The following is a 22,093-nucleotide window of genomic DNA, read 5'->3' on the forward strand; positions in this document are numbered from 1 at the left end:
ATGTGCGGGTCTCCATCGGGACCCCGTGCCCAGCGCTCCCGGCCCAGCGGGATGTGTAGGACTCCATTCCCCGGCGCTCCCGGCCACGCCGCCCCGCAGTGCTGCGGGCGCCCATTGGCGGAGGCCCCCCCGCGGGCAGCCAATCGGCGTGCGGCTCCTTCAGCGGGGAGCGGAGCTGAGGGCGGGCGATGCGCGGGGCTCCGCGCGGCTCCGCGGCCGCCGGGCAGCGCCATGAACCTGGGGTAAGGAGCGAGCGGGGCCGGGCCGGGCTGGGCCGGGCCGGGCGGGCGGGCAGCGAGACGCGGTCTCCACGGGGTGAGGCTGTTCGGGGAGGGACGGCCCCGCGGAACGCGGCAGTCCCGCGCCAGGGCGCGCAGTGCCGCGCGGCCGAGGCACCGGGAGCGGGAGCGATCTACGGGACAGAGCCGGGGGCTAGCGACCCTTCTTCGGTGGGAGTGCCTGGGAAGCGGTGGAGGGAGGGGGATGCCCGGGACAGCGCGTTCCGGCGGAGCGGGGGCAGCGCGCACCCTCCGCGTCCCGCGGTGCCCGCGGCTGCGGCACAGAGCGGCCGGGGCCGGGGTACGGGGGTGCCGCTTACTGGGGTGCCCCGGAGAAAGTTGCGTGCGAGCTCGAGCTGCGCTGGATTTTTAAACTCTGAACTTTTTTTTTAAATGAAATTTGAAGATGAAGTGTTATTTTGAGGACTTATCGTCATATTGGATTGTCCGAGCGCACGGAAGAAAGAAAGGCAGTTGGGTACTTTGCCACGTTTTTCTCTTCTCGTAAACGCTTATAATAGCGCTTGTTCCACTTGCAAAGGTGGATTGTTGTGCATGGAAGCACAACCAAAGGCTGTTTCCAAAGTACAGCCCCTCTTTGTGATCAGCGCTGGCATCCCGGGAGACTTGGTTAGCGATTTTTGCAGCTCGCAGTTGATATTGTTGGACTAATAAATTCTTGAGGCACATTGCTCTGTATAACAATATTGAGTGGCACCTTTAGTGTCAAAGATCTACTTTGCAACATGCAAATCCAGTTTTTTCAGTATCAATAATAAAACTATACCCTCTTCAAGACGTGTTGATTTCTTTAAGTAACTTCTCAAAACATAGCTTGGGATGTAAAAGACTATCTGGAACAACAGTAAATACTGTGTTGTAATTAAATACTATTGTTCTTGTTATTAATGTAAGAATCTTACCATTATCAGATTACTTAATATTTCAGATTCCACTCTCTCTCTCTCATTTTGCAGCGATGGACTGAAGCTCGAAACTGAAGTGCTGGATGGAAAGCCTAGGCTAATTTTAGCTTCTTCTGGTATTTTTTTAATCATTTATCTCAAGTAATCTTTAAAGCTTCTTGAAGTTAAACCTAATATCCAAGCGACATGAAGCCCAGCTTTCCTGAAATATTTTTCAGAGTAGGAAGAATGTTTGTGCATTGTTATTTACAAGTCCTCTCTCTCACCAGCTCGATTCTGAACACTGGGTTGATAATGAAGCTCTGAATAGTCTGCCCAGCCGGGAACAGGTGGCGAATAGTCTCCGCTCCTTAGGTTGTCATAAAAAAAAAAAAAAAAGGTTAAGTGCTATTGTGTATCAACTGGCATAACTTGATAATTTCTGTAACTTTATAGCACATTACTTGCCAGGATAAAAGAGGCCTAAAAACTGCTTAATTTACACAGCATTACAGTCACATTTTTCAAGTAGCTTCAGTATTTGCAATTAACATTTTTAATTTTCAATAAGCTGTTTATTTAGGCCGAATCTCACTACTGCTATCTGAGATATATACTGGAAAAATCTATGTTGGTAATTAAGTGTTAATAAATTCTGTTTCTGTGATTTGTCAGCATATATCTCTATAATAAATTCCATTGTGATTTATCAGACATACATTTCTGTACAAGCCGACTTTTCCTAACTGTTCTACATAGTCAGGATACAGAAATTCTCCATTAAATGCCCTTTAAATTATAATTGATTTTCTGCATTTACCAGACAGCTGCCTAATGAGACATTATGTGGTGTTTTGAGCCGCAAGGAATTCCAGTGCTCTTTACAATCATCCTTAGCATCTTTGGCTGGGGAGGGGCAGTCTGTGTTCCAGAGTGCTCCAAGATAAAGCCTTGCCTTGGACTGTGAACTAGCCTTGAATAAGCTGTCTTTTCCAGAATTGACTTGTTTATACACTGATATGAACAGCACTTCCTTGAATTGAATGGTGTCAAAAATTGCATCAAATTGTATTTGTTCTGAATTTTGGTTTCTGTGCTGAAAAACACTGCTCACGTTCTTAGGAGCTAAAGTAGGATTACTGTCTCTCTATTACACAGAAAAAAATTCCAAAACAATAGCTCTGTGTACAGGATTTCTTGAGTACCATCTTCCCTCTATTAATATTAGAACATTCTTTATTCAAAAGTATTATATGGAACATGGTACTTAGTATTTTTGAGACTACCACACCTCTATGCATCCTCTAGGATGTGGGTTAAGAGACTGAAGAGGAGACAGGTGTGGGGAGCAATGCACTGTGGCATCTCAGTGATGGAGACAAAAAACCATCATGGAACCAAAGAAGGCATCGCCACAGGGCTTTCTGAGAAACAATGAATAGCAGGGGAAGGTCAGACTGGCACAATAATTTGATTAGATGTGTATAAAACTGGAAATAGTTTCTGAAATATATCTAAATTTTTTTCCAACATGCTTTTGAAGTGTGTATACTGAAATAAGTAAAAAAAGTAAAATAATCAGGGCTGATGGTACGGGGGAAGTACTTCCCCCCGACTTACAAAAATCAGATGAATATAACATTTTACTAATTTCTCGAGATTGTTTTTCAGGAGCAAGTTGTTATTAAATACTTCTTTCATATGTTTATGTTTGTTTCCCAAAAGATAAATCAAAGCCTGCCATGAAGGTAAGTGGAAAAGTTTTTAGAACACGCAAGTTTACTATTTATTAACAGAAAATTTGAGAACTAACTGAACTGTTTAAATACTTGTAATCAATTATATTTATGAGAGAGAAATATGTGCTTATGGGTTCCTTCTAACTTGAGATATTCTGTTATTTCTCAGGTTTATAGTAGCTGTTCAAAATGATGAACTCAAAGTTCTGTGACTATTTTTACCTTTTCAAAATGCTTTAGTTTCCTTGGCCAAGAAGTTAGAGCAGCAGAGAAAATCATCTAGATCAGAACGTTCAGAGACCTTAAAGGAATTCTGGTAAAATAGAGATCAGAATTGTGTTTAGTTTCAAGTTTGGTCATACAGGTTGTCTCTGAGTAAACTGGAATGCAGTGGGCTTGGGAAGGAGAAAAAGCAGAAAAAGGTCCCAATACATAGGAAATAATTACAAGTGTACACAAAGGACCTTGGAAAGGATAAATCTTTAGTACAGAATGGAAAATCAAGATTGAAATACTGCTGGCTGCTGGGTGAAAACATGTACCTGTTTGGAGCCAGGCTTCAGAAACACCAAAGTAAAGCAGAATTAATGTTTATTAAATTCTTTTAAATGTCATGCTACATAAAGTTATTGTTCATACTGTCACTTTGAAATGCTCAAATTCAGGTGCTGTGTTCTCCTCCAAAGTATTCCTGGTACTCATGAAGATATTTCATTAGCTTATACAGAGTTTCTACTGATGGAACAGAAAAGAAAAATGACACCTGTTTTACTTGTTGCTTCAATCTTGTTTTCATTTGTTATGAATACAGTTTTATTTCCTTTCTTAATAGATGGTGAAATCTTTTTGCTTTAACAGATGGGTAATAAAGCCAGAGCACCTAAACAGACCTTGAGAATAAAGCACACTGGGCTCATCTTGAGGCCAACACAAAATGCTTGTATCAAGCAGGAAAATTTAACAAAACCAAGGAGTGAATCAAGCTTATCAATGACAAAAGGTGAAAAGCTGCAAGTTAATAAACGCTCCTCACATGAAGCCACAACTAAAGATCACTCTTTGATTTTCCAAAGAGATAAGACAAACAGATACCCTGATTCAGAGGATCCTAATATTGTGAAAGAAACTAAACAGAAACCTCAAACCCCATGTGTATCAGCTGAAGACTTTAAAAGTTTGGTGTGTTTAACACAAGAACAGCTTCAACAGATACTGATGATTGTTAAAGAAGGGAGAAGCATCTCTGAGACTCATAATGAAAAGCAAGAGGAAATGGGTAAGATACAAACCATAGCATACATTTGTTTTGTGGAAACAGAGCAAAATGTGAAAGCTGAACTCTTTTGCATGTTGGAGAGATGTTACTCTTATGTTGGATGGTCTCAGACAAAGTACCATTTGCCATTATGGATGTGAAATTGTTACTGTGAAGAACCAAACATTTCATAACTGTAACAGTAAAAAGGACTGTTTGATCGATTTCCAGTATTTCAAAGAGCAAACCAGCAAGAAATGCTTCACGCAAAATAAGAACCATTTTACACTGGCAGGGAAAACACAGAACTGCCCCAAGGAGCAGGGGCCCTTCTGGTTTGTGAAGAGTTCAGGCCTTCCTGTGTGTCTCAAGAGCAGTTCTGCCATTTTCCTATGGCCCAGAGATGGACTGTGTCTTTTTGCCTAACTGGACTATTACTGCTGAATAGTATTTTTCTTTTCCCCTCCCCAGTTCTTCTATTCAGAAGTGTAAGAGTTGTTGCTTATCTTCCTTCATTGCATCCTTCCTCCTGTTGGTGGATCTGTGGAGGGGTCAGCTCTTTGCAGCAAGAATAAGACATCCTGCAATTAATAAGAGTCCCAAATTCTGAGCCCTTAGCCAAGAATAAGTGATTGCTAAGTCTAGCATTTTAAGAATACCCTGTGAAGGTCTAACTTATGTGCCTTAACTATATAAGTAGGGCTGAAAACACTTCTGTTAAATTGTGGGGAATCTGCAAGTTTCTTCTGCTCTCAAAATATTTACTCAAAGCTGAAGGAAGTTTAGTGGTTATTTACATTTATATATTTATGTTCTACCACAGCTTCTTATGAGGCATCAGAGGAGAATGTTACACCATCACTCCAGAAAGATTGTGAAATGTCCCTGGTTCCAGATGAAGCAAACTCTGATTCAAGCAGGAAACAAGAAGAACATCCACAGCCAGGACAAAAAGTTACGTACGTACATTTGAGTTATTGTCTACAAAAATTGTGTCTCCAATAAAGGTTCATATCATATGTTCTTAATAACATTAATATTGTTTATAGATGCTAATTTCAAAGTTACCTTTAAAATTTAATGGATCAGCTTTCTAGATAAAAATCTTCCCCCTCATTCCTTTTCTCTAGAAAGGATTCATGGAAACCTGCTGACATGTTTAGTACCTTGGGTGAAAGAGAAGGGGAGAAAGCCTTATTGGAATTTAAAAAGGCCCAGTGGAAGAAGGAATTAGGTATTTATGATGTATAAAGTACATTTTTGATCAATTTTCATTTCACTCAAAATGCCAAGAAACTTGATATTCCTTATGCCCGTTTAAATTTACTTATATCAGTACAGTTGCTACAAATTGAAAAGTAAATCATAAGCCTCCAAGACAGATTAAGATTCTTGAATTTCAAAAGTTTATGCAAAGATTATAAATTCTTGCAAGAAACACTTCTTTGCCAATTAAATATTATCTCAAATAGATGTATTGTTATGCTTTGTATTTTAGGTGCTACTTGCCAGCAGTTTTGTCACATTCTGACAGTAGTTGGCAGCCATTATCACTAACAAATGCATTTGGTCTTTAATGGGAACAGCATCACCCCAATCTACAAGCGTGACTGCATGAAATTGCAGTTTGAACTTCAGAGAGTTTGCAGTCCAGCTCCATCACCAACCAAAGGGAATCTCTGGAGAAAAGTAAAAATGTTTAAGACAGGAATAAATTCTCCCTGACGAATTAAGCTTTTTGTGATTCACATGGAGGAGTGCTGTGTTTTGTTCTGAACTTGGATTTAGGCCATTTGGTTTCGTGTTTAATTCTGCATTGTCACTAGCTTCCAGTATTGCTCTGTTGGTTTTAATAATGTTACAGTTGTTCAAGACTGGTATAACAAAATGGAGAGAGTTTATATACTTGGTTATTTGTTAGTTTTCCCTCTTTCCCTGGGAAATTAAGCCTTTGGTGCTTTTTAGTCTTCTCAGAGAGACTCCCCAGTTACCTGTACAGACACTCACTTTGCTCTTAAGAGCAAGGTCATGACTGAGTGGTCAGACAATGGTGACAACTCTTGTTTGAGTCCATTTTACAGTCCAAATGACAGGGGAGACACGTATTGTTGTCTTTTTCAGTTTTTTAAACTGCTAAATACTGTTTGTAATAGGAACTCTAGTAATTGCTAGAGTTTGGTTTTGTTTGTTTTTTTAAGATGAACAAGTAGCACTGAAGAAGAAACTGAAAGAAACTTTGGAGGGAAACGTGGGCGATTTCTGGGCAAAACCTGGCAATAATAAAACCCATAAAGTGGAAACACCTGACCCAGACCAGGTAAGGCTGTCAAGAAATACAAGAGCACACAGTTTCCCCAGTACTGCTGCAGAACAGTTTAACTTCTAATTAATAGAAGATTTTATTTTCTGTACAAATCTGTACAGATCTGTAGAATCCAATACCACTGGTGGTTTAAGCCCTCTCAGGGCATGAATTGCTGCATCTCCCTGGTCCACACTTACTTGTTGCTCCAGTTTGTAACCTCTCAGCTTAAGATCTTTGTAACCTGAACAACCCATTCCTGTCCTTTCATTTGGATTCCTGACTAAAAAGTATAAATCTTTTCTTGTTCTGTTTGAGGAGTAGTCTCAAATGTAATTCCTGGCTATATAATTGTATACATTGCTCATGAGCTCTCACACATATTTGATTGCTTACATAATGAGCATAGCAGTATGACTTTTAAAAAGTCAGCTGTCATTCTGAAAACACTGTGTTAGATAAATACATTATATTCACAAGAGACTTCTCCAGTGAAATTTATTGCTGTTAAACAGAAGTTAGAGTTGTATCTGCTATCAGTTCTTCCAGTAAAAGCAAATTGCACTTTTTTTGGTGGCATATTCAGCATTCCTAGCAAAGTTTTGACTGCCCCATAAGAATTTCTTTCAATCCGCAAAATTGATAAATAGTGGATAAAAGACGCTTAGTTACAAGTTTGGGCTGAAGTTTTAATGAACAGCAGCTTCTAGAAGTATAATTTTGTTAACAAACAAAACGGGTGAACTAAATAAGTCTTAAAATGGTCCCTTTATTTGCAGACAATGTTTCCAGCTGATTCAGTTCATGGCACTGAGGAAAACTCTGCCTGTACAGCTGCTTTAGCCACAGAGCCTGATGGAGTTGCACTGAATATTCCAGGAGCTCCAGCTGGGCAGTCTTCTGATTTCAGTTCTTCTGACTTTCCAGCTGGCAGTTGCACAGCATTGGCTTTCAGGGTGAGATCTTAAATTGCATGCAGGGTTTTTTTACTTATTTATTAACAACAAATGTTTGTCTCCAATAGTTATTTTAAATTAGAAGAATTCCTCAGACCTTTTTGCTGTATCTAAATAATTGTGTCTGAATGAATGTTTACCAAAATATCAATGCTTTGAAGACAGCACTTCCCAGGCTGATGTGAAGAACAGTACTAGAGGTGTGCCAAGCAGTATTAATTAGTTTTTAAATACGTGTTGAAGAAATAGAGAAGTGGGAACCTATATCAAATAAAAGATACTGATGGCAGAAGGTTCAAGAAGTAGGTTTTGAGTTAGGCTGGTAGGCAGTGACTGAAGGGAGTTTTTGGTCAGATGGCACTGAAAGTTCTCAGTGCTGCTGGAGTTTATTAAATAATATAGACATCCATTAAGAAGCAGAAACAGAAGAATGAAGATGGTAGCTCCTTAATTTGAGACAGAGTACTGCTAATTTGATTGTGGTGCTGAATCTACCTGGAACACAGACTGAACAGTGAACCACAGGAAGAAAAAGGGATTTCTGTTCATGATACAAATAACTAAGGTTTTCTGGAGTGAGAGGCTGATGGTTCAAGTTAAAGTAATATTCAAAGAATTCATCTTTCTGTCAGCAGTCAGACACTTGCTGCAGTTACAAATGTACATCCTTTGTTTGTGCAAGAGAAGGGCCCAGTTTTGCTCACCAACTGAAGGCCGAGCTTTCTGCCAAGTCTTTATTATGTGGTAGACAAGATACTTAATTTTTTTGTACAAGAACTAGCTGTTACCTTATTTCAGGAAGCTGTGCCACAGGAACGACCTTTTAGTGCTTTGAAACATGAGCAACAGAAGAAGTGGCTTGAAGAGTTGGACAAGCAGAAGGAAGAAGCTAAATTACGAAAAATAGAAGAAAAACTTAATTTATCAAAGGTATCTGTGGTTTAGAGGGACTTTTTGAAATAAGAGAAGTCTTTCTCTACAGTTTTGTTCTAAGAAATAAAAGATGTAATTAGTGAAGTGGCAACAAAGATGGGATTTCCTGCAGCATGTCCAGGTTTTCACCATAAGGATGGACTTACTGGACATTGAGCCAGTGGCTGTTCAGTATTTCAGTGTCTGGTAAGAGAGCTTGCTGCAGGCATGGAGGCAGTAGTAGTGCTACACTTTCTTTCTCTGTTCCACCATTTGTAAAAGCACTTGGGTTTGCAAGGTGGTGTAGAGACCACGGCTAGACACTTAGGAAAAAGAAATTTTGTGTAGACTACAGGAGATGAGAAAAGACAAGTAAAGTGTGTCACAGTGATGCTTAAATCCTGTTTCTAGAAATATTATTTTAATACACATGCACACTCCTGAAAGTTTAAAAAAGTTTAAAAGCAAGCACTTCTCCAGAAAGTATTGAAGAAAATAGCCTTACCTTTTTTCATCCCCCAAAGACAGCCTTGCTGCCAGGAGTAGTTACAGACCTACACACAACACAAGTCGTGTCTTTTCCCAAGTTGTTGAAGGGATCAGGCTTCCTTTGTAAATTGGGTTTTTTAGGTGTGGGAGGAGGGCTGCAGGAACCCGGGAGTGACCTTTTTCTTTTTTTCCATGAAAATGTAGTAGCAGTATGTTTGTGCTGACCAGGTATGGATCAGCATTATAATTTGTGATCTGACTTGCATTTTAAGCAACTGAGACACTTGTTTTCTCACTTAAGGAATTAACTGCTGTCTGCATTGTAGCTTTTCAAATGTTCCTGTTATACAAAACGTGTATTTTCTGTTTTGTTAACCACACCTTACAGAAACAGTGTAATTGAATACTTTTTCTTTTTTTTTGTTGCTTGATACTTAGGCAGAAGAGCATGACAGATGGGCAATGCATTTTGATTCTTTTAAGAACCACCTTAATGCTAATGCACAACATGGAATGTACAGAAAGCCTGAAAGTCTTTGCCTGTCACCTGACCACAAGGACCCGACTGCTTTCATTCACCCTTTGTCACCTGCAGCTTTAGGCAACCTCATGCCTTTACAGGTGGGAACTGCAGAAAAAGCTGCTAAAAGTGGTGCTTTGGAACAAAGTCAGAGAGTCAGGTGAGTAAGCTTTGTAAGGGTAATTATTTTCCCAACCAGTACATTTCTGGTACCTCCTCAGAAATTAAAAAAAAAAAGAAATTAAATAAGATTCTTTTAATGTGATCTTTGGATCTTATTGATTTGGCTTTTGCTTTTTTTTAAGTACCTGTTGTTTCACTGTTGAAAGGCACAAGTGGTTATATTGTTCATTAATAAAATTTACTGCAAATAACCTTACTTTTCTCCTTAATAAAAGGAATTTCATAATTTTTGAATTATGTGTGGATTTATAATTAATATAATCAGAGAACCTCAATATGAAAATGAAATCTAACTGATTCCAATTAAGAAAGGCTTTAGGATTATTTTCTAATGATTAAAAACATTTACATGTCCCTTTTTTCACAGTTTTCTCCGTTCCATGACAGCTCTGCTGGACCCTGCACAGATTGAGGAGAGGGACAGGAGACGGCAGAAGCAGTTGGAACATCAGGTAGACTTTGGTTTTACACTTTTTTTCACACTTTTTTAATAAGAAGAAAGGATGGAAGGTATTGTCTCATGAGTAAAGCATGAGATTTAATACCAGAATTCAGGGAGGCACTTGACTTTTATGCTTTAGATGACATGTACATTGCTTGGCAGTATTTCCTTCAGTCAGACTCTACAGTTCTCTTTCAATATTTGCAGAAGATTATTGCATTTCTGTAACTGAATTCCTGCCTCAAAAAATGTACAGTTGAGTCTTTAGAGCTCTAACAGGTTTGTGTGCATTTTCCTTCAGTCTCCACTGTTAAGGAGGATTGATATTTACAGATTGCCACTCCATGAATCTTTAGTCTTTCATCTGCTTTACTGACATTTACATAACCTCTGTGGCACTCTGACAATGTGTATCTGCATGCTGGTGTCTCTAGCATGGTGTGAAGAAGTCTCAGGATAAATGTAAAAAGACTGTTCTGGTCATACTGTTGCTCTGCTGGATCAAACTCTTGGATTACTGACACTTTACCGTGCCGTAAATCAAGTCCCTCCGGATGGGAGAGAATTTGCTGAAAGTCCTTGCAAGGAGTTTCAAAGATTAACCGAGACTTTTCCTTGAGTTTCAGTGCTTCCAGATAGTTGTTTATTAAGTCTTATCAGAGGAACAGAGGCACTAGCATGACCCAGGTACAGCATAGAGCACAGAAAAGCAGGAGTGAGGCCTCTCTATCAAGATTATTAAGGTGTTACAGCCTTTTAAAGATATTTTAACCAATAGTTACTAAAAACATACATTATTTTCACTTTCCTACCAATTATTCAGTAACACGGGCAGGAACTGCGGAATTCTCTATCCAATCATCCCAGACTACTTTTACTGCAGAACATGGAGTAGTAGAAGAAGAAAGTTTAGAGAGCAACAACAATCCTCCATTTTGATATTTTTACTCTTATCTATTTACTACAAAGAGAAGCCCAAAACCTCAAAATTTTTCACCTTGTGACAATCTTACATAGTAGTCTATCACCTAATTCACACCACTGTATTTTCTAGTTCTTGTCTGACTGTTGGTAATTTTTTCCAAGGTTTGAAGCTAAAACAGTGTTGTTCAGGGGGGTAAGAACCCTTAAAAACAGGCAGAGAAATATTCTCGGCACTCTGGGCTCCTACAGATTACCGTATGTGCATAAGGTGAAAATCAGACCTTCATCTCTTTACAAGAAAAAAAAAAGCATTTTCTAAAACATAAAAAGCTCTTTTTTCTGAGTATTTCGGAGTGCTCAATTGGGCTGGTGGTTTTCCAGAAACAGAACCAGGAATGCTTGAAATAAATTGTCTTGAATTTTTTTTTTCACTTGTTCAAATCCAATTCTACACATATACAAAAATACACAAATAAATACCTTACATTACTTTAGTGTTGTATCTTTTATTTTGCCTTTTTTTTTCTGATCCTGCCAGAAAGCAATAATGGCTCAGGTGGAAGAAAAACGGAAGAAGAAACAACTGGAGGAAGAGCAGAGAAAATGGGAAGAACAACAGGAAGAACTGCGCCTGGCACGAGAAAAAGCACAACTGCAGAAACAGTTTGAAGAAGAAATGCTGAAACAAAAACAAAAGGAGGTGGGGTTTGCATTATCTTTAGTGTAGATAGTCAGTGATAATACTGAATTTTGAGGAAAATGTTTCGTGTTCCTCACCTGCAAAATTGTGTCACCACATCATTTTGAAAATGAAAACTATCCAAAACGTCGACATTTGAAACCAAAATCTGCTTTTTTAATTAATAAACTTACCACACCATACAAGAGTAAGGCCAGATTTTTTTTTTTAACAATGGCCTTTTCAAGAAGAGAAATTAAAGAACTGGCAAAAATAGAAATGTAGTTTTAAATAGTGCAGAAACACCCATTTTAAAATGGAAATTTAAAATTTAAAAATACCTGAAAGTATGTGATCCAATTATTGTAATTGGTAACTTGATGCTTTTAAGGTGCTTCAGTACCATAAGTTCATCTGAGTGAATGTGCTTTCAGTCTGAATTAAAGACTTCTTAGGATATAGTGTGGAGAAGTAAATTTAAAAGTCATTCAAGTTCTACAGGTTTCCCCTGTGTAGCTGTTGCTAAGCTTTACACAGTGCTTTCATATAAAAGGTAAACCAAAAGTACATTTTGACCTTTGGTTGGTACAGATTTTGCATTTCTATCTGTTCTTACCTCTGTGGAAGGTTAAACACTTGGTCTGACGTTTCATTCTTCCTTTTGGCACAGTAGCAGCTATTATTGTTTGCTTCCTCTTTGGAACAGTAGCAGATTCCATGGTGTCATAAGACAAGGTGATTCCAAAAACAGTCTTCTTCAAAGCCTGCAGAAATGTGGATTCCTGATTTCTCTGCATTTCCTGGATGGAAATGTGTAGCATCTGCCTGTAGATTCTTGAACAGACTGGTACAACATGGGGAAAGTCATCCTTCTCTGTAATTGCTCAGCTACATGTTACAGCACCAGTTGTTCTTTCCAACTGCAAATGCAGGGGGAAGTGGGATCAGCTGCTCATAACAGTTTGGAAATGAGATTTTCCTTTTCCTGGTCTCCTGCATCTTGAACCCACTGAGTCAGGGAACAGTAACCCCCTGACATTTGCTGGGGAGCTTTTACTGACTCCTTCCTGTGAAAGTAGGAGGAAAATGGGGTTTATTAGTTTTGTTTAGGCACCTTTCATTTCATTAAACCACGTGTTACAGGAAGTCACAGATGGCTGACATCAGATGGCATCTAGAAAAAGAGGAATTTTTTAGAAAGGAAATAAATATCCAGATAACTTGGAGGATATAAATGCTTACTTTTTAGTGCTAGGATTGAAGATCTTTCATTAGTACACCAGAGGTTCTGAATTTATGATCATAGAAATTATAGGTTACGTACTGCACTTACTCAACTAGTTTTAGTTTTGAAAAAAAATATTTTCTCTAAATAAGAATATATGTAAACCTTGAGGATTATATGGTGATTAAATAATCCAATAGATTTTATTCTCAAAATAAATGAAAATAAATGATCACATATTTAACTTTTTCTTTTTTTTTTTAAGGAACTTGCAACTCTTAAAGCCAAAGAGCTTTATCAGACAATGGAAAAAGCTCAGGAATTAGCCCATGGATCAAAACAACAACAGCACATTCCAGACTTGGCTCAGAAGGCACATGACATTTCAAAACTTCAGAACAATCTTGGTAGTGGCAAGTACAAGTCTTCTCATACTCAGTTTGCCTGCTCCTTTGGTGTTAGAAAGCAAGTTGTTTCTGGGGTTGGAGTTTTTTGGTTTTGTTTTCCTGTCTGCATTTGAGTTAGAAACAGCTCCTTTGCTTCACAAACCAAATTTCATTACAATTTATTTACCTTTCAAAAAAATAGAAACGTTAACAACTACGGAGAATATTGTGTTTTAGTAAGTTTCAAATAGTGTGTTACATAAAGGAAGAAATGTATAAAGATAGTAGCAGGAATGCACAGGAATATTCTATGTGCTGTCAGATTTCCAGTGGAAAAGGGTGAGTATTGGGATCTGGACCAGAGTTCTCAGTAGTGCTTTGAGCTCTAAACCACAACAGCCTGATAACTCTGTAGCATGGTTTAAATTGAACTGGGGTTACTAAATGGAACAATTTTGCCACTTTTCAGGTGATACACAGTTTGAAAATTGTAATTCTGGCATTTCAGCACAAAGTACTGATTTCCCTGATGGTGTGAAGAGTAGTCCCCCTGAGCAGCAGGCTTCTCCTCGGAGGGACACCGCGGTGCAGACAGGTACAGATCCCGCACCTGAGTCACTCCAGACAGGCAGGGGGACCCCATTTGTGCAACTGAGCCAAATCACTGTTACTCGCAATGAATAAAGCTAGAAAGAAATACTTGCACAGACACAGACATGCTGGTGTATCACTTTGTTCCTCTATTTATCACTCTTTATTCTTCTAAATAAATTGTATTTCTGTATAGTTGTTACTTACCAGTTACAAATCCCACAGTATGGAATGTAGTGTTGACTTAGGGTCACAAGCCACATAGGTCCAAATTTATTAAGTAACTTGATTTGGTTCTCCAGTCTTCTGTGTTTTATCTCTTCCTTACTGAGTTTGCTTCTACTGGTCCTCTGTTCCACAGAAAAAAAGAATAGAAAAGCATTATAAAACTGTAGCAGCCATTTTTTAAATAAAATCAGTAGTGGTAGATTGATACACATACAAAAGTCAACCAAGTAATTTGAATAGCTCAGACTTGGAGTTAAAATATAATAATTTTTTTTAGATTGCTATAATACTTCAGCATACACTGAGTCAGCTGAGGAAAGAATTGCATGTTGTGAATCACCTGATATTTCCATAGAATATAAAGAAACCTCTAACAGTAAAAAATACCAGAAGGAAATGCAGTATACGGATAAAAATAAACTTTCAGGAAAAGAGACTGGTGGCATTTACAGTGATCTATACGAGCAATATGCAAGAAGAGAAAGACAAATTAAGTCTTCAGAAAAATACAGCAAAAGACCTGACTGGAACATAAACAAGCCTGGGAAAAGATACATTCCAGCCTCAGAAAGGTACCCTAAACCACTGCAGAAACAAAGGGAAGAGAACAAAGTGCGCCGCCAAATGGAGCTGCTGCAGTTGGTAGAAAGGAACAGCCCTGGGCAGCTCAGTACAAGAAGAGGGGGGCACTCAGCCAGGTCTCTCTCACCTCGGGAAGAAACAACTGGGAAGAACAAGGGCCACAGAGGCAGGAAGGTGGGTCACCCTCTGCTCTCTGAGAACAATTATGTGTTTTTAAGATTCTTGTTCCTCAGTTTTACCTGGGTGGGAATTCAGTTATGTAACCAAAGCATTGAAGCTCTCCTGTTGCTCAGCCTTGTGTCAGCACTCTGTTGTTCATCAGGAGCAGCAGAACATTTTCAGATTTTGTGACTGAGTTTTTACTGTTATTTCAGTCTTCCAAAGTGTTGATTCCTTTTCATTTCTAGACTAACACTGATTCATTATGTAAACAGGGAGCTTGATTGCAAGCAGTGTGCAGGACACAGTGACATCACTGACTTGCTTTTTTTTGCCCAGTCATTGTGTTGTGCTGACAGGTGAGGTACAGCAGTACCTGCTCAAGAAAACAATGTTTATTTTTGCAGAGACTGGATTATTGAGAATGTGTACTCCATTGCCACAGAAATGCATCCTCCTTAGTGGAGTCATTGTCCATTTGCAGTAAGCATTATATCGGTAGAGCTTGTGGCTGGAAAAAAGTCTTTTAAAGAAACTACTACTGAATGTATTCTTGGCTTTCCTCTCTCCCTCTACTCACTCTGTATGCACAAACACCTCACTTTCTCACACCTTCAAATAGCAAAACTCTGGACCTTTCCTTTAATATCTTGGATTGAACCTTTCAGGTTTATAAATTTTTATATGCCAAGAACATAAGAAAATATACATAATATTTTTGATAGTGCTTAGAGCTGCCAAAGACAGAAAATTGGGGCAAATCCTCTTGTAATTTGTTCATTTATTTCATAGGCACTACAAGTCTCTTAAATGCAAATCTTTGATAAATACCTTTCTCCTGAACCCAGGTTAAACAGTCCTTTTGGAATTTCAGAACAAACTTGCTCTGAAAAATGAAAGCTTTTAATATAAAAAAATGGAGATTTTTGGTTTTACTTTTGACTTCTTTGATTTTCTCCTAGGAAGAACAATTTCATAAGAATCACTTGAATGAAGAAAGGTACGTCAATACTCTGCATTAATGAAATGTAGAAGCACATTATTACTGAAATATACATGCTTTTCTTTCCTGATTTTTAAAAAGAATTTAGATGCATCTAATTTAGTATTAAAAACACACAAGACCAGACAGATTTCAGGTATAAAAGCAGAGTAAATGAACAAAAATCCTGTCCTCCAAGGTTTCTTTGTGTCTGCTATTTGAGAAAATGAATCACATTACTGAAGTATTGTCTGAGCTTTTTTATAACCGCGATTGTTCCGTACAGGTCTGAATCCCCACCTGTTCCAGCAGTTAGGAACAGATTACTCCAAGTACAACAAAGACAGATCCAGGCTTCTCATTTCCTGGTGCAGAACCACCATGGTAGGAGAGAGAGGAGCAGCAGGGCAGACGCCCAGCAGAGGAGCTCCCCCGCTGCCGTCCCCGAGGCCGCGAGACCTCCCTCGGCACAGTTCGTGCCCTACGTGCGCACGCGGGAGGTTTATTACCTCGACCCTGAGGCACCGCTGAGCCGGCCCTCAACACAGGACCCCCAGCATCGACACCTGCACGGTACTGAAAGGATTCATGGAGAGGAGAACAGATGTTACAGTGATTTACAGCTTCAGCCAATTCCGTATTTGCTTTTTACTGAATTTTGCAGTGATCTCTCTGTGTCGCAGCAGTGCTGTGCAAAAAAAAAGGCTGTGCAGACAAATTATACTCTGTATTAACAAAAAATAACAAACCGTGAGATAAGTTTTAAAAAATCAGAAAAGCAACAAAAAAATTCTTTTATCCGTTTTTTGTCTGTTTACCTTTCATGAAGTATGATTGCACTTCTTGCATAACTGTATAGAGATTGGGGTTTAGGAATCTCAGTGTTGTTTTCATTTAAAAGTAGAGATTATAATCTTGATAGCAACCAACCCCTGATTTTCACAAACTTTCAAAATCTACTGCTTTAAAATTAAAAGAAAATTAACAAAGAATATTATTAACTGATTTGATATATGTTTACTTTTAGATTCTTACCAAATGCCACGACAGATTTTTAGCTCAGATCACATTAGAGATCCTCTTCTCAATCCTGATGTAGTTACAATCAGAGAGAGACAACAAGCAATTCTCAAAGGATTGTCAAAATTACGACAGGTAAGCAAAAATATATTGGATGAATGTGCATGTGTATATATATACTGAAGTAAAAATTATCACATCATAATCTTAATTCAATTTCCATCATATTATTTATGTTTTGAGCCCTGGCCTCCACTTTTATTCCATTTCACTAATTTTGCTTTTCACGTGTTGCTTCCACCTTTGGACAGGACTTAGAGAGAGAATATTAGTCCTTAAATCAGCTATGAAACAGTGGAGTGCCTGAGCAAACCTGAAACGAAGAGAAATGGCTTTGTTTGGCATCCAGGTTTCCATAGTTAGGGTTGTTTGTAGGGAATGGATCAGTTCCAAAAGAATAGAATTTTAACACAACACTAGAACCTTGCTAATGAGATTTCCCCTCTGCAGTTCCCAGGTCAGGACAGAGCAGTGGGGTTGGTGCAGAAAGGTTGGTGGGGTAGTCTCCTGTCAGGCCTGGAAAAATACTGTAATTTGCAAACTGGAAGTGTGAACACTTAAAAAAATCCTTCCAAGACAGCTGCTACTTATTAGCATTTAAAAAGAAAACTCAGGATTTGTCAATCAGCCAGGTTTTCTGTAAAGAAAATGAAAATGAGTTTAATGCCACAGACACATGAGCTCCTGAGATAAAAGCCTGTGTGTGTTTGTGTACATTGTTCTATTTGTAGTCAGTTACTGTAATGGCATTTACTTATTAAAGCCTGAGTGAATTTGATACCCCACCTGTTGGCAATAAGGTGTGGGCCACAGCCACTGAAGCCACAGGTCTGGACATGCACATGAGCACTTCTCTTTTGTGCTTCTAAATTGCCGGACAGGGCTGCAAGACAAAAAAATATTTACTTCAGGCTTGCCTTTTCTTTGTGAAGAACACTGAAAATAAACATGTACCAGTATCTTCCCTTGCTTTTGAATGAGTCCAATCTAAAAGTGCCTTAGTGCTAGCAGCAGGATTTTTATCTGCCTTGAGAGAGGAAAATTTCATAAATAATCAATATAAAGGGAAGAAAACCTGACAGAATGAAGCACAGCAAAATTAACAGCAGTTAATGCTATTGATTACTTGTGCTTTAGAAAGAGCATCACTGCCACTTACACACAGTGCTTCAGCAGTAGCTAAATTCCTTGTGCAAACAAAGGCTTGTAACTCTCCCCAGGTCAGTAAGAAAAGCTCTGACCCAAGAACACTGAAAGGCTGCCAGTTTCTAACAGCTTCCAGATTGGTTTCATCAGATCTGGTCCTCCTCCCTGCTTGTTAACATTTTTGTTAAATATCTGCAGCTGTTAAGTATTTTGTATTCAGGCTTCTGATCCAAAGGAATCTACTCCACAGCACCTTTACTGGTGCCAGGAGCACGCAGGGGTCAGCACCCCCATCTGCACATCCCACTGTTGTTCATTTTATACTTTTACAAATCTGCCCCCCACCCCTGCCAGTTACTTATCTTGGAGTCCCACATCTGGGGGTTGGGGTTTTACATAACCTGTGGTTTTCTTATCTCCAGCTTACAAACACAACACACCATTCCAATCTAGCTAACACAAATAACTACATCTTCCTTTATGACACAGAGATGTTCACATTACAGTTATGGGCCACCTACATCTATTTCACTGATTACATTCTAGTTCCCTATCTGTTCTAGCAGAACCTGTGACTTTGCATCTTCACTCTTTCCTGCTGGTACTTTGGGAGTTTCCCACTCGTTACCACTTTCAGCTGGCCGGGGCTAGGTCTCTGCTTGGGAAGCAGTTACAGTTATCACTCCTAGCCTAGGGCTAGGTCCCTGCTTGGGGACCTTGTAGAACAGTTACAGTTTGCAGTAGAAGCTGGGTCCTTGTACTGTTCACAGCCTGCAATGATTCACCTTCTTTGGGCAAGTCCATGTTTTATACAAGTCCATGTTCTGTATTTCACTTCACTTGCCAGTGGCATTTTGCTTAAGATGGAAGCCAGATTCAAGGTACAATTTGATCTTTGTGCTTGCTGCAGATACAAAAGCCATGGATACTTAAAAAGGTTAAAGCTGGCACGCCTAGAAAAGACAGGAACCTAAAGTCATTTTTGCAGTGGCTAAAAAGTAACAGTAAGGTTAGTCTTTCAGTGGATCTTGGTTCTGCAAGAGAGTTAACTTAAACCATGTGGAGTTCCTTTTTAAATACCCTGCCAGCTGCAGAAGGCATTTAGGACATGAACTGTTCAACTTCAGTATATCTTGTATACCTATACCTAGTATTGTGTACTCCTCCTGATGTACAGGTTACACTTGTTTTGCATCAGTTACTTCATTGAGAAAGTACGAATAGTGCAGAATTTTGTCTGAAATACAGACAAAAAGCCAAGTTTTCTGTTTCAGAAGATAATCTAGTCTTGCTTTTTTACATTGATATATACAGATATAGAGTGGACTGGTAGTTTCAGACTACATACATACATATCTATATTTACAACATATTTAGCCATTGTTTTGTCCGGGGAAATTCACATAATATTCACATAATTTTGAACATTCTTTAGTCTTTGAACTCCAATACAGCTGGGCTGGTGCAGGAAGAGCCCAGGGAAAACACCAGGGAAAAGAGAAGGCAAAGGGAGGGTCAGTCTGTCACTGCATTTGCTACAGGACAGCAAGTCTCTTCCTGTGTCTCAGGTCACAGCAGGAATAAGAACTAGCAACAGACTCACTTTCCTCAATGAAATCAGTCAGTGGATAAGCCCAGCAAAGTGAACTATTTGTGACAGAGAAGGGCCAAAGTTTAAGAAAGAGGAGCACACCCTCCTCACCCCAGGTCAGTACTGCCAAGGCATCCCATTGTTCCTGAGGCAGCAGCCCAAGGGCTGCAGGTGACAATGGCTGGGTGGGGACACACCCCCATGGCTCCCTGGGGAGCTATTTGCCATTGCTGTGCACCTTCGTAGTAGCTGCGCAACCCATGGGATAAACACTGAACTCCCAGCTTGCAGGGTTACTTGTTCCTCAGCTCTTGGTCTATTTAGGGCAGTTTATTTTATAACTTGTTTTTGTGATGTGCTCCTAAACACAAGAAATGCTCTGTAAAAATAATAATTATTGACACAGAGACTGAAAACACTGAGCCGTTAATAGAAATAAGCAGATCCTGTTGATTATTAGAAAGCAATTCATCAAGTGATTGAAAGTAGGCAGCTGCTGCCTTTGAAGGAGCCAGAGTGGAGGCTTACAGGCTGCTGTGCTGACTTTCCTTTGGTGCCACCAGGAATGTGTGTCTAAATTGCTGTAGGAGCTGCTGTCATGCATTAGGCCTGTACTGAGCTGTGCCAGCAGCCTTGTAACTCTTACCTTTGAGAAAGGCCTTGGAACTCTGAGAAAAATAATTTACTTTTCTTTGCTTTTTAGAAAACCTCCATGGTACCAAATTATTTTTGACAAGTCTAAAATAGATGGAAAGCAAGGGGCCAGTTGTATCACTATATATGATCCTATTAATTACAGTAAAAAGACTTATTTTTAATTTATGCACATACTTGGCATAGTTCTATCATGTGTGATAAATATGTGACAAATCCAGGAACTCCATTTTGCCAATCACAAAATTTTATTAATAAGCAAGCAAGGCAAAGGCAAATACCGCGCTGGGCGGCAGGGGAGTCTCCGCTCCACCAACTGCCGTGCCTTCCGCCAGTTCCAGTTCCTTCTTACACAGTTTCTTTTCCGGTTAACGCGTCTCTTTCATGGTATTCTGCGCATGTGTGACTTGTTGCTAGGGGGTCTTTTTTCCTCTTGGTGGTCGCAGAATGAAGGTTAGTAGTCATCCTCCGGTGTCTTTTGGTTGACCCCTCCTTATATGGTCATTATGCTCAAGGTCCTGGAACTAAAAGCTGGCTAAGCAAGTACAGATAGGGATTAGGCAAGCACATATTTGTCTCTGGCTCTTATCTAGATCTAGGCAGCTGGTTTCCTGCTACTTGATATTTAGTGAACAAAACATCCTGTATCCTTAACATCATGTATTACTTGATAGACAAGGATACATTTCCTGAGGGTTTTTTGTGACAGGTTTTCTCTATCATCAGTACTTACAAGAACCATTAACAAAGCAGGAACCTTGAACCTTTTGACAGCAAATCCGTATCTTAAAGTGTCTGACACTGCTCTGGTTCCAATGGCAATGCTGCTCTTAGAGTACTGTTTGTGTTAAGGCTAAAAGCCAATGCCCATCAAAGTTCGGGGTTCAGCGTCCTACAAAAATTCACTACAACACTGCAAAGGCAGAGAGTGCACAAAGGAATGAGAAAGTTCAATTTCATACAGTGGAAAAGTCTGTTTTCCCTCTGCATGGTCATCCCTGCAAACTGGCCTGGCTTCTATGCCAGTCACGAAGGCTTCTGTAGAAGTTCCCTCTCCCTTGAGTGTGTGAGGTTCTACTGTTTTTTCTGAAGTTGTGTATTTCAAAACCATTGGGCCTTAACAAGGAAATTGTTTTTAACTATGAAACAATGACACTTCGTTAGTTCAGGCTGCATGAGGAAGACAGAACATTCACATTTCTATTTATTTCAGGGCCTCCTGCAGAAGCAGAAGGAGTTGGAGAACACTCTGATTCCCATTGTAGCTCAAGAGAACTTCATGCCACCGTTTTGAGAGGTACTATCAATGTTCTGAATTCTTAAAATGGAAATGCACAGCACTTTGCTACTGTAATTAATTATGAACCACCTCTAGTTTTTTTTATGAAAATTAAATTATGAGAATTTTGATAGACTACAGGGTCATGTTACCTTTTATATTGAAGATACATTAAACTAATGATGGTTTGTCTGTTTAGAATAAAGATGTGTCAATTTAATATAAACCACCAAAAACATGGAAAAAACCTGTTACCTAGGTTTTTGTAGAACTCAGTGTGTGAATTTTGATAAATAAAAAGATTAAGATGTATTCTGAATGGCTTGTTTTTAACTATACAAAACTGCTTGTATTTCAATATTTAGCCACCTTTTAGGCTTATACAGTGACTATTCAGTACTCCCAGATTTTAAGACCACAGTTCATCACAATGTGGAACAATTCATTGATACAAGGGAGTTCTTTTTTTCAGAAAAGATTATTTGCCATGTTTGGGGGAGGGTAATAAGTGCTACACTAGTCTGGTACTGGTTCTTAACTTGAACAAATAGATCAATCCACTGTTTATAGAGGGAAAGAATCAACTTTAGGCAAAAGTCCATGGGT

The 22,093-nt window shown here is 39.2% G+C and overlaps 1 protein-coding gene across 9 annotated transcripts; it reads left to right on the plus strand.

Moving 5' to 3' along the window:
• The first annotated feature begins 141 nt into the window (after positions 1 to 141).
• On the plus strand, positions 142 to 21,799 carry CCDC66 (coiled-coil domain containing 66). Of its 9 annotated transcripts, none has more exons than XM_042020652.1 (19): positions 142 to 242; positions 1,256 to 1,320; positions 2,909 to 2,931; positions 3,781 to 4,198; positions 5,001 to 5,131; positions 5,312 to 5,411; positions 6,376 to 6,494; positions 7,259 to 7,435; positions 8,234 to 8,365; positions 9,275 to 9,516; positions 9,907 to 9,991; positions 11,444 to 11,605; positions 13,075 to 13,222; positions 13,665 to 13,790; positions 14,292 to 14,770; positions 15,718 to 15,755; positions 16,024 to 16,310; positions 16,765 to 16,892; positions 21,422 to 21,799. In XM_042020652.1, the coding sequence occupies exons 1-19, from the start codon at positions 232 to 234 to the stop codon at positions 21,500 to 21,502; spliced, it is 2,952 nt and encodes a 983-aa protein (XP_041876586.1). In that variant the 5' UTR covers positions 142 to 231; the 3' UTR covers positions 21,503 to 21,799. The 9 variants fall into 9 exon arrangements, with proteins under 9 accessions (XP_041876586.1, XP_041876567.1, XP_041876593.1 ...); XM_042020633.1 differs by having other exon boundaries at positions 143 to 242; positions 5,001 to 5,136; positions 5,308 to 5,411; XM_042020659.1 differs by having other exon boundaries at positions 143 to 242; positions 5,001 to 5,136; positions 5,308 to 5,411; positions 13,704 to 13,790.
• Positions 21,800 to 22,093: the final 294 nt, after the last annotated feature.

The sequence above is a fragment of the Corvus kubaryi genome, unplaced genomic scaffold, assembly GCF_017639235.1.
Source record: "Corvus kubaryi isolate FWS band 111438036 unplaced genomic scaffold, C.kubaryi_AGA036_p1.0 124, whole genome shotgun sequence".
Taxonomy (NCBI): domain Eukaryota; kingdom Metazoa; phylum Chordata; class Aves; order Passeriformes; family Corvidae; genus Corvus; species Corvus kubaryi.

What these genes read in the sequence shown, in the direction of transcription:
- CCDC66 (XM_042020633.1), top strand. An exon ending in CCAGTGGAAGAAGGAATTAG is followed by an intron (nt 5,412 to 6,375) that starts GTATTTATGATG and finishes TGTTTTTTTAAG; the next exon opens with ATGAACAAGTAGCACTGAAG. An exon ending in TCAGAACAATCTTGGTAGTG is followed by an intron (nt 13,223 to 13,664) that starts GCAAGTACAAGT and finishes GCCACTTTTCAG; the next exon opens with GTGATACACAGTTTGAAAAT.